The 12,399-nt window shown below is 43.8% G+C and overlaps 1 protein-coding gene across 1 annotated transcript in view; it reads left to right on the top strand.

Annotated features, from left to right (window-relative positions):
* The first annotated feature begins 3,701 nt into the window (after nt 1-3,701).
* The window catches only part of TERT (telomerase reverse transcriptase), a 29,727-nt gene continuing 21,029 nt past the window's right edge, over nt 3,702-12,399 (top strand). Inside the window, exons 1-3 of the mRNA XM_066560504.1 lie at nt 3,702-3,944; nt 4,959-6,846; nt 9,136-9,331. Coding sequence (XP_066416601.1) covers nt 3,717-3,944; nt 4,959-6,846; nt 9,136-9,331 — 2,312 coding nt within the window. The 5' untranslated portion in view covers nt 3,702-3,716. The remainder of the gene's footprint in view (nt 3,945-4,958; nt 6,847-9,135; nt 9,332-12,399) is intronic.

The following is a 12,399-nucleotide window of genomic DNA, read 5'->3' as shown; positions in this document are numbered from 1 at the left end:
CTCTTCTTTGGGCCTGTGACTAACAGACAACACACCCACATCTTGATATTGCTGAGCAGCACTTGGAACAGCATCAGGATTTCTTTTTTCCCACTCTGCCCCCAACAGGAGCAGACTGGGGTGGCAAGAAACTGGGAGTGGATGCAGCTGGGACAACTGACCTGAACTGACCAAAAGAATGTCCCCTTTTATCATATAATATAATGTCATCCTCAGCAAATGTAATGTTGATTGCTCCAATGTGCCATAGTTATCCACGTGTCCACTAAATCCATTCTCTACTACAGAGTTAGTCAACTTTCACTGCTGAGCTTTCAGATTTACTGCTAGGTAGTCCCATGATATCCTTCGGGATTCTTGATGTCAGGTTACGTATTTTCATAGCCTGTGATACAGAAACTTTCAGTCTTCACATGGGTAATCCCCGAGTTCCTTTAAACTCACCGGTAATTACCATCTAATTATAGAGACTCACCAATCTTTGTATTTTTCCCTCTTTCTTGAACAACATAATTCACAGTACTTTGATCTTGAGACTGTTCATGCTGTGTGCAAAGATTTGACACAGGAGCCTCCCTGAAATTCCTCAGTATTGCCACAGTTCTCCTAAGTGTTCCCTCTCTATTTTTGCATGATAAACTTCCTGGCAAGCTGCTCCACTTCTGATGTTTCATGTTTCTTTCAACTTTGAGAAGTTATTAATCAAACTAATCTGATATTGTTTGATTTGTTTTTCACTTTTCTATTTGAACACAGCTTCAGGTTTTTGAAAGACATGTTACTTCGTCTTGTAAGAAAATGTCACATCTTGTGACATTTCTTCTAAGAGTTTCCTTTAGCCTTCTTAAATGGAGCTTTGAAAACAGAGGCACATTTGCAGCCATTACTGAAGCTGGACCCAAACATAACATCACATTTCCTTTAACTTTGTTGCTTGACCATAAACACAGTGTTTTATTTTTATCATTCCACTATCATCATCCATTCCCAGGGTAACCGCCTTTCACAGAACTTGGTTGTAAGGCAGGATGTGGATAAGGTTAAGTATGCCTTGAAGCAAATTTTGTTGAGAACTGTGACCCCATTATTTGTCCAGATCAGGGGTCCCAGTAAAAGAGTGATATTGTAGTAAGCACAAAACTTTCCACTGATTGTCACTAAAGTAATTAGGGAGCGGGACAGTCTGACATATGAGGAGATTGTGAGGCAGCTGGAGGAAAGGCTTAGTGGGGATCATATCAAAGGAATTGCTTAGCCCAAGGAGGAAAGGCTCAGTGGGGATCATATCAAAGTGAATAAATACAAGATGGGTCCAAATTCTTCTCAATGGTATCCAATATCAGGTATAAGAGGCAGTGGGCACAAATTAAAATAGAAGAAATCAAATTTAAACATGATTTTTTGTTTTTTAAGTGTGATAAAGCACTGGAGCAAGTTGCCCAGTGAGGTTGTAGAGTCTCCATCCTTGAGGGTATTAAAGCCTGATTTGACATGGCACTTGGCAATCTGCTCTAAGTGACCCTGCTTTGAGCAGCAGCATAGACTAGATACCTCTATAGAGCTCTTTCAGCCTCAGCTATTCTATGTCTCTGTGATCCTATTTTCCTTATTCATACTGCCACCCCTCCAAAAAAACCCCAAAAGCCAAAAAATCAACCTTACTCTTTTTCCATGCTACTTCATTCCCCCTCCCCCTCCTGAATTCTCTCCCCAGCCCAATGGCAGACACACAGAAAAACAGGGGGTACCTGTGAAAAGAAAGAGGAAAGAGCCCCCCTTAACTTGGCTGCAGAAGCCCTCTCCCCCTCCACCACTGCTGTGGTTATTGCCACCAAACAGGCATCAGGAAGAGGCACAGGCTGGGACCTGCCAGCAGCTGGTGGAGATTAATGAATCCCTTTTTCTTCCTTTTCCTCTTACTTTCTTTCTGAACATGCTTCTCACAGGAAATGGTGAACCTTGTTTGCCACAGGCAACATTCTATTTTTAAGGGTGCTGTCACCTTTGGAGCAACAGAGATGTGGGGGGGAAATACATGTCAAATACATCCTACCAAGGGAATCAGCTTTATCACTACCCTAGGTGCAGATGCTGATGGATTCAGACTGTCTACAAATCCCCTGCCCCTCAGTATGCAGTGGCAGTGCAGTATTTCAGGTATAGCCTTGCTGAGGTCCCATGAAGCCTGGTGTTATTGCTCTGCCTCCCTTGGGAACGCCAGCTGGTGCCTGTCTCTGTTAAAGGGCTAAAAGAGTCTGGCAAGCTTCAACTTGTAGGTCACAAGGTGCCAGGGAGTTGACTACTCAGCCATGCTGATGTTAGGAGATGAGCTGCTTTGGTCACAGGTAGAAATTAATTGTTTTAGTAGGAAAGGAGGCCAGTCCTCCATGAGTGGTGGGATGCTGACCGCACTCCCTAGTCTGTAAAGGCCTCACTAGAGGAAGGGAAGGGACACAATGCTCTGTCTCAACAGACCCACAACTTCTACACGTCTGTCCCTGCCACTGGTGAGAATTACTCACTGCATGGCACCACCTCTACCAGGGACAAGACTGTCCATGACCACGGGGACACTAACATCTCCCTCCACCTAGTGACACACCTGAAAAAATAACCTTCTCTACAGTGGGATCTGTTGGATGATTCCTCTCGAAGATGAGGCACTCTAATCTTTGTCTAATCTTTGGGAAGGAGAGAACTCTGTTATATTTCTGCAGGATACTCACAGCAACCTAACTATGAAGCCTGGGTAGAAGACAGTCAGTTACCTCACCCTCTGTGGTAGAGTGCTAACTCCATGTTGCCCAAACATTTATGCAAAAGTCCTGGGTTTGCTGAATTTATGTGATGTGTCATGCCACATTTTCTTGCAAAGGTTTTTGGAAATTCAAGTAGCATATATCAGCCAGTTGACCAGATAGTTCTCATAGCAGGATTCCTTATGGGAGTAATGTTGGCTGAGGGATTTGTATTTCTCCCAGCACCACCTAATTCTGCTATTGCAAAGATATTTCACATATATTGTCCTTGCCCATGGCAAGGGGGTTGGAACTAGATGACCTTTGAAGTCCCTTCCAACTCAAACCATGCTATAATTCTAGGATTTCTATTCATTCACCTGGATGACACATGGGGCCTAGAGACCTGCACTTTCCGAGGACTCTACCGCAATCTCTTTAACAGTCTGGAATCAAGTATTCTATCATGAAGTCTTCAGATACCAAGGCAAGTTTGGAATAGGAGGTTACACAGTACCGCGAGCTATTTGGCCTCTTCATTCATGAGTTTGATGAAAAAGTACGGGGTGAACCACTTCGGTATTTGTAGGGTTTAGTGTGTTATCTCCACCATAATCTCTCCTACAGTTGCTCTTATTTTAGATAGATCCTCAATGGAGGGGAAAAAAGCTCTCCTCGGAGAGGAGCCCTGCCCTCCTCTGCGGCGGAGCTGGACAGCGGCCTCCGGCCCCGCCCCGGCCGCCCCGGCTCCGCCCGACGCTGCTCCGGGCCACGCGGGGGGCACCGGTCCGCCGCACCAGCGCCGCAGCCTTAAAAGGATGCTGTGGCCCGTTCCTTTTTCTCCTGCCTCACCAGTGCTTTTATGTATTTATTAATTCATCGCTGAGCAACCGCTCCGCGATGCCCGGTGGGCGAGCGGCGCGGTCAGAGGGGCGCCGCGGCTGCGCCAGGTGGGCCCGTGCCCCCTTCGGCCGCAACATGGCGGGTAGGGAGGCCTTCACGGCCGTGCTGTCCGCGCTGCGCCGCTGCTACGCGGAGGTCTTCCCGCTGGAGACCTTTGTCCGGCGGCTGGGGGACGGTGGCGCCGGGGACGCCCAGGTGCTGCAGGCCGACGACGCGCCCGGCTACCGCAACTTCGTGGGGCAGTGCCTGGTGTGCGTGCCCCGCGGCGCCCGCGCCATCCCGCGGCCCTTCACCTTCCAGCAGGTAGGAAGGGGCCCGGGGGCGAGAGCCCTGTCGGGGCTCCCCTGGGACGGCGCTTCCCGCGCTCCGTGCGTGCGCGGGGGTGGCGTGGCGGCCCCTTGGCCCCTGGTGGCTGCTGCCGGGCGAACCCGACCGGCTCCCACAGCCGTCCGCCGCTCCATCCTGGCCCCAGAGCCGGCGGGGAGCGGTGGGAATCACTCCTTGCCGCTTGTTGGGGGTGGGAGAGCAAGGCCCAGGTGCTGGCGCAGGGCGGGCGGATAGCGCTGCAGGTCTGCGTGCCTGCGGCTCCCTGACTCCCTGCCTGCCCATGTGGGTAGGGATGAACGAGCCGAAAGTGGCCGGGGAGCGACTGGGGATGGAGAGTGCCCCAGTCTTGAGAGATTAAAGAAGAAGGGGCTAGAAGGGGCTGCAGGTCGGTGTTTAAAGCGGAGGAAAAGCTTTTCAGAGAGGGAAGACCGCTTTTTTCTAGCGCCATATGAGCTAAATTGTGCTGTGGTAGGAAGCAGATGTTGCAAACCCAGGACAACTTGTTGAATGGGTTTTGGAGTTGTGTGCCGAGTCGTTCCGTTGAATTTTCCCTTTACATAAAAGGAAATAGAGGCCTCAAGAAAATTAGCGTTAGTTCCCTGGAGGTTGGAGCCTGCGCGAGCACGTACGCGTGCCTGCAAATGTGGATCTGCAAACACGGATTCACTGGAGCCAGTGGAGTCTGAGCTGCTGAGGGACTCAACGGGAATAATGCGGGGCGTTTCCTGGGCATAAAAGCCAGGATCAAAAGGGCAGATGTTAAAAAGACTTCCTTCAAGTCGTCGGCTTACGTTGCTATGTATGAACATCTTGGATTAAGCTTGGAAAATCTTAATTTTTGAGTATGATGATTGTGAACAATTAATCCTGCTTTGAAAACTGGTGTCTAGGGCTGTGTATCTTTGCGTGTGTTTTTATGTAAAGGCTATATTGTGGTTTATGGAGGAGTAAGTGAAAAAAGCTAATTTTCTTTTTTCTTTGTTTCTTCAGTTATCTAGTCAGAGTGAGGTCACCGCGAGAGTCGTTCAGAGACTGTGTGAAAAAAAGAAGAAGAATGTCCTTGCATATGGATACTCCTTACCGGATGAGAACAGTTCTCAATTCCCCGTCATGCCACTTTCAAAGATACACAGCTACCTACCCAATACTGCCACAGAAACTCTTTGTATCAGCGGCTTCTGGGAGACACTGTTGAGCCGGATAGGGGATGATGTGATGATGTATTTATTGGAACACTGTGCAGTCTTTATGCTGGTTCCCCCTAGTAATTGTTACCAAGTTTGTGGGCAACCCATTTATGAACTTATTTCACATAGTGTAGACTCGTCCCTGGTATTTGTTAGACAAAGGTTCTCAAAGTATAAACGTACTAGCTTGCTTAAATATATGCGAAAAAGGCTTATGTTTCATAGAAATTATCTTTTAAAGTCAGACAGACAAAGATGTGAAGTTAATGTCTCCAGAATGAGAAATGAAAGAAAGAACAGGAGACGAAGCTTAGTGCCCACTGACCAGTGTTCTGCAAAAGCTGTTTCTAAAGCAAGCAAACAGATCAGAATGGTTACTGAAGATCAGGAAAAACAGAGTAGCTCCACTTCATGTGTTGCAGCCACAGCTCCATCTCTAAAAAGGAAGATTCATAGAGAGCAGTCTGAAATTCCAGCCAAGAGGGCAAAAATAGGGGAGAAAGTGAGAGAGGAAAAGGCTTGTAGTCTTCTTCCTGATGTAAACCAAAGTAGTTCCAAGAGATCTGAAACTGGGTATGTAGCACCACATTCTGAAAGTGTCATTAAAACCCCCCGCATTTCTGAAAGAAGTAACAGTGCTGTGTCTGGTCCTTCTTTAGTTCACACATCTCGTGGCAGGAGGAAGTTTATGGCAGGCTCTCTTCTGCAGAGATTTCAGAGTAACAAACCTTTAGAGTCCAACACTGAACTGCAAGCAGGATCCCATAGGAAAAGAGTAGAGATTCGTACGTATGAATCTCAGTTGGCTTCAGGACAAACCAAACCTGTGGAGGCTGCTTCAAAATGCAGAGAGCAGGAAAGTCCCCAACCTCATTTATCAAAGAAGTCACCAAATAGACTCTTGAGTTCTGCAGCGTACATTGGGAGGAAGTCTCTTCTCTATTCTTGCAGGAGTTTCCAAGAATGTTTTCCTAAATCATTTGTATTGAATCGCTTGCAGGGCTCTGAGGCAGGTGGAAGACGGCTTATAGAAGCTATATTCTTAAACCAAAATCAGGTGCAGCAAAGGCATAACCAAAGTCTGCCAAAGTGCAAGCGGAGAAAGAAGACGTTGCCCAAACGCTACCGGCAGATGAGGGATACATTTCAGGAACTGCTAAACAACCATGGGAAATGTGCTTACTTAGCCCTCTTGAGAAAAAATTGCCCTGTTTGGATATCTGAAATCAGTATGAAACATATCAAGCTGTTTTGTCAGGCAGCCTTGCCTGGGGAAGCAGACGTTCAGAAGCAAGCAGAACAGTTTGGGAAAGAGCCTGCTAAGTGTGTGACAAGCAGCAGATGTGAATCTGGTCACACTGATGTGCCAGACAACTTAGGTGCTCCCCTCGCAGAATCTGTGCGTGGGGAGCTGCCGCCAACTGAGGAGCAAAACCCGCGAGAGGCACGTGATTCAGCCCTCATGGAGCTCCTCAAGCAGCACAGCAGCCACTGGCAGGTGTACATGTTTGTGAGGGATTGCCTGGAGAAGGTCATTCCTAAAGAGCTTTGGGGTTCGAACCACAACAAGTGCCGGTTTCTAAAAAATGTTAAAGTGTTCATTTCCAGGGGGAGGTTTGCTAAGGTTTCGTTGCAGGAGTTGATGTGGAGGATGAGAGTGAATGACTGCATGTGGCTTCGTCTAGGCAAAGGTACTTCTTATATTACAGAACTAAGTGGTGGGGCTGTCAGATGATTGGTGGTTTTGGTTAAGGTGGGAAGGGGAGGTTATTGAATCTGGACTCAGAATTGCTGAGGTCGTTGGTAATAACCATAGCTGAAAGAGCAAACCTGGTAGTGTTTGTAACTGGTGGTGGAAGGACTCTTAAGCTTGTCTTCCTTTCAAAACTTGTTTGCATTCGTGCTGTTTGTGTTTAATAGAATGATCTTTTCATAAACATGAATTCAGAACCTGGGTTAAACAAAAATCAAAACTCTTTCCTGTCCACTTCTTCTATCCAAATTGCAGTAACTCAGAAAATCTACTGAAGTGTGACTTAAGCTTGTGAGGAATAAACACTGTCTGCCTGTTTGTTACTGTAGGAGTTCAGAAAGAGCTAAAAGCAAATCCAGACACCTGAAGTGGCATGGGTTCCTCTGCTATGGGAGTGAAAAAAACCAGGGTTTTTTACTCCCTCACATCAGCCCTGCGAGAAAGATATGAGACCCATTCAGTACAGGGATTGCCTACTATAGAATCACAGAATAATTTGAATTTGAAGTGACTTTAAAGATCTAGTTCCAACCTCCCTGCCACGCTCAGGAACACCTTCCACTAGTTCAGGTTGTTAAGAACCCCATTCATCCTCTCCTTGAATCTTTCAGGGCTGGAAGACCTGGGCAATCTGTTCCAGTGCTGTTCCACTGCTAGAACCTCTCTGGGCAATCTGTTCCAGTGCCTTACCACCCTCACAGTAAAGGATTTCTTCCCAACATGTAATCTAAACCTACTTTTTTCAGTTTAAAACCTTTCCCCCGTGTCCTATCATTACATGTCCATGTGAAAAGGGCTGTCATCATCTATCACCTTTTCTAGATCCCTTCTCTAGGATCAAGAGAGTCTTACTGAGCACAGCTTCAGCCTGGCTAATTGGTGGTGCAGAAGTCCCCAGGCTAAGCGGTCCCTGGCTAAAAAGCTCTCATGAGGGGAACAGCTGATTGCTCCAGATTGTGTATGAGTCCATTTCTCTTTAATCCTCTTTTCAAATGACAGGTGAATCTTCCTTTCCTTGAGCTTGTTCTTCAGAATCTATCCCAGGATTTAAATCTAGGCTGAAGCCATTGTTCTGGGGTTGATTGCTGTAGGATCTAGTGCATATTTAATTTCTCTGTGCTTGTTCTTCATCTATTGCAATATGGATTGCACTCCCTTAACTGGTATGCTTACAGAGTTTATTCTTACCTGGTATTGTACTTGGATCCTACAGTAATATGAGCTGAAAATGGTATTCTTTTGTTAAAAAGTGCAATAAGTTTTGAAGCTGTTACAGGTTCTTTGAAGTGTAGGAGGAAGATCAAAAGTCTGATGTTTGAGAACTGATGTGAAAAGTAAGGGAAGTTACACTACATAAGAAACTCTTAATTCTAGGAAAAAGTATTTATTTATTCAGATACTGTGGTTCAAAAGCATACTTTCCAAAATGCTGAGGAGTTAAATATTTAAAAAGGCTTTATTGTGAAATATGTGTGTGATTCGTGGTAATTTGGAACATCCGATCTTTGAAAAATTATTTAGACATAATTACAGTTCTATGTGACCTTAAATTCAGCAGTAGTTAGGAGTGCTGTAGGTTCATAATTGTCTCATCTAAATGTTGGAAGTACTGATAGACTTCAGGTGATTTGTATTTTTTCTTTGTTTTTCTTTGACTGCGACAACAAGTTTTATATAGGATGTCTGAAATAAAGCCTAACCCTATAAAACCCTATAATTAGTTAATGTGCATGTAATTGGGAAATCTGAATATCATTCTTATCCCCAGATCATCCCAGTTTACTTTTGTTAATTTATAGTATGCCTATGTTAGTTTCAGTCTTTTGCTTCCTTTTATTTTTAAAGTTCTATATTGCAGTAGACTTGTTTCTTTTCATTTTACCTCTCCTTTCACAATAATCTTGCCTTTGTGCATTAAAGATCTTGCACAATTGATGTTGGGGTAAGAAAGTCTTTGGGCTACGGTGGCATGTATTTGTGTCTTCTATGTCAGTTTGTCGCTGCAGATTAGTTCCTGTGTTTATGCTTTAAGCTTGGGTCAGTTGCATTATTTAATGCCCTGAAAATTTGGAGTGTCACCCCTGTAATTGTTTGTACTTACCTTTTTTTCTTTCTCATGACCTCAAGCTAGGGCAAGAATGTTATCCAAGTTGTTCGTGTGTTCTGTTTCTTTACTCATGTTAAGAGTTGATAGTTACTATAACTACCTTTGAATTATTTATTGAAGGTGATCACTTTGTTCCTGCCGATGAACATTGTTTCCGTGAAGAACTTTTGGCCAAATTCCTATACTGGCTGATGGGTACCTATGTTGTTGAGTTGCTCAGATCATTTTTCTATATCACCGAGACCATGTTCCAGAAAAACATGCTCTTCTACTACCGAAAGTTTATCTGGGGCAAGTTACAGAACATTGGAATTAGGTAACACTAGAAAACTAATTAACCTTTAATGGATATGGATAGAAATTATGTGTTTTGTTGTGTAAAGGTATATTTCTGCTTTAATTTATTGTCTATTTATGTTCATTTTATTTGCTTCATTTCCCAGAGGAAAATTTAACCTGTGATTGTAGCATGCACAGTTGGTAATTTCAGAAATATTTTGTGTGAGAAAACTAATTCAAATTGAGACTTCTTTATTAGAAATCTTTGCAATACCAAAATCCACTATGAAGAGGATTTTGTTATAAGTCCAGTTTTTATACCTTTCAGCAATGAGTAAAGCATAGTGATAGAATCCCTTTTAAGTAACCTTTTAAAATGAGAGTTCATTTTAAAAATACTCAATTTCCTTCAACTACTTTATTTAGAAAAAGAAAAAACAAGGCTCTGCTGAAATGCTGTAATACTCTATTCATAAAAATCAGAGAGTAGCCTAGTGGGTTTAGGGTTTTTTTTTCCAAAGGTTAAGGGTTTTAGAAGCCACAGCTCGTTTTTCAGTATGGCTGGGATTCCATGCTGGTTTTTTTGGTCTTAAAAATGCATGCATTTAAGTTAGAGCATTATTTAAGACAAAATTTTAAACAATTTAAGTGAGAAAATAGGAAAGGCAATTTTAATGAACAGTGTTGTGCACCCATCTCCTTAGTTCACATCTTTCAAGTTTTTATTATAAATTGCTGGTATCTGAGAGAGCTTTAGAACTGTGAAAAATTAGCACACTTAATGTCTTGTGTTTTAGTGGCTGTTTTGTAATGGTGAACCTTTTGCTTTTGCTCTGATCTTTTGGTCCACAGTGTTATATGTGTGATTTTTCCCCTCCTGCCCCGTCACTTCCTGATTTCAGCATTGATATCTCCAGTGCCACTCTTTGCATTTGTGTTTGCACTTAATGGGGGCTCAGTCTTGTTTGCAGTTGTAGCACAGAAAATGCACTTTGAATAGTTAGTAGAATTTAATTTTCAGTCCCACACATTCTGTCCTGTCTTCAAACTAACAGCTGTAGTGTTGCAATTAGTGTTTTATGCACTTTCACTGTACTTAAAGACTATTTTTTGGCACAAAACATGATCAAGTACTGACTTTCACATAGTAGAGATACAATAATAAATACTAGAAGTAGTAAATAACGGATTTTTTGTGGGGTTTGGGGTTTAAAAGCAAGCAACTTGGGATTTAGCTCTTTTGTTTGTGTTCCCAGTTTCCTAGAAAAATTCAATGTGTAAGGTGCTTCGAACTCAAAAGACCTTAATCTAGGGTCTTGTTTCTTCTGATTTCCTCCCCACGTATTTCCTTACCATGCAGGAAACCCCTTCTCACCATTTGCTTGGAAGGTCTCTAAAGTGCAGGTTGTTGGAAGCTGGAGAAACATCCCAAGGAAACGCTGCTGCGTGCTTGCCAAAGGCGTGTCCTAAGAACAGGATGTTTGCTTCTGGCTACAGGAATCGTAGTTTATAAGGACTTTACTCTCATTCCAACAGCTGCAGTTAAGCTTCACTGACAGGGCTTTCAGCACTGCTCTTTCATGTGTGATGTGTTACATGAGGTCTGCACGAGTCCAGCTTCCTGCATTCATAGAGGTGGCCAGCTGCCAACTTCACATAGGAGGAAAGAAATTGGAATATAGGTCTTTAGAGATACTGGGATACAAGGTGTTTAGGACAGCCTTGGCCATTTTGAGGCTGTTCAGACACTGTCTGCTCTTAACCAGCCAGGCACTGCTGGTGAAGTAGTGCCAAAGGCTGTTGAGCTACTTCCATCTTCTCAGGAGGAGGAATGTCTGGTGACTTCATTTGTTGCCCTAATGGATGTTCTGTGGTTGCTCTGGTTCTCCTCAGCTGGAGCTGCTCAAAGCAGTTGCTCTGAGCTGGTTTGCAGGAAGGCATTGGTAGCCACTGATTCCCGCTGAGTTCTTCTGCATCCTCCTTTGTAGGAAGAGAATGGATGGAACAGGCTTGACTGAATGGACCTGGACCTTACTTCTGAGCTTACCTTTGCATTGACTGCATTGTCATTAGGGAGTAAATCCTCATCTTGAAGGACTGTCCTTTTGAGTAGATCATCCTGGGCAGAATCTCACTCAAGGATATGGAGCAGGGTTCTGAGAGGGGCCCTGGGTCTGTATATTAGCCTTGCTATATTGGTGGAGATCAGCGTGTGCTGTCATTGTGAACAGACAACTTTGTATTAATTTTCGAAGCTATACCAAACTTCAGTCCCCAAATTAAAAGCAGGATTTGCCAAGAAAAAAATCAGTATTTTGTGATACAGTTGCTTCAAGTTAAATAGCCTGCAGAATGTAAAGTTGTGTGTTAAAAATAATGAACACAGTGTTGTGGTGAGAATACCTGTTTTTCTAAAGCTCATGCTGTCCCTGCCCTTGCCACACACAGTGGCTGCTGAGGATTAAAACCTGCAGAAATTCTGTATTTTCTCCATCAGATTGAGGTGAGATCTCAAAAGACAACAGGATTATCTACTCAAGTTCCTTCAAGTTTCAGTGCTTAACAGCATTGTGAGTGCCAGTGAGCAGCATGCTTCAGTGGCTGCTAGATGAGCGCACATTCAAAATCATCAGCACTGCTATAAATGCCACAAAATAAGCAATAAATGTTGCTGCAGGCAAAAAGACATCTCCAGCTGGCCAGAGGGAGTAATGAAATGAAGATCTGCCAATATATGGCCTTTGTCTTCACTTTCAAAGGAAGCCATATTTTTTAGTATAGTGACAGAGGTTCGTTGGGGCTTTTATCCTTCCAGTCTTGAATGTGAGCCGTAAAGGGAGGGAGGGAAATTTGATCATAAAGTTTTTTCTGTTGAACTGGAGTGACTTGTTTTATCCTGGTTGTCCATCTAATAGTATAGTAGATGTTGTGTTCAGCAAAGAATGTAGTTTTATAAAGAGTAGTGATCCCTCACTGTGGAAAAGCAATCATTTCTACTTTCCTTTGGGCAGCATCTATACCAGGAATTTAATTTGAAAATTTGAATATTAATCCTCAAAGCTCTCTTTTCAGTAGCTCAACTCACCGGCCCTGCATGCCACTATA

Source organism: Molothrus aeneus, chromosome 1, assembly GCF_037042795.1.
Source record: "Molothrus aeneus isolate 106 chromosome 1, BPBGC_Maene_1.0, whole genome shotgun sequence".
Classification (NCBI taxonomy): domain Eukaryota; kingdom Metazoa; phylum Chordata; class Aves; order Passeriformes; family Icteridae; genus Molothrus; species Molothrus aeneus.
This window is presented reverse-complemented; position numbering and strand designations above follow the sequence as displayed.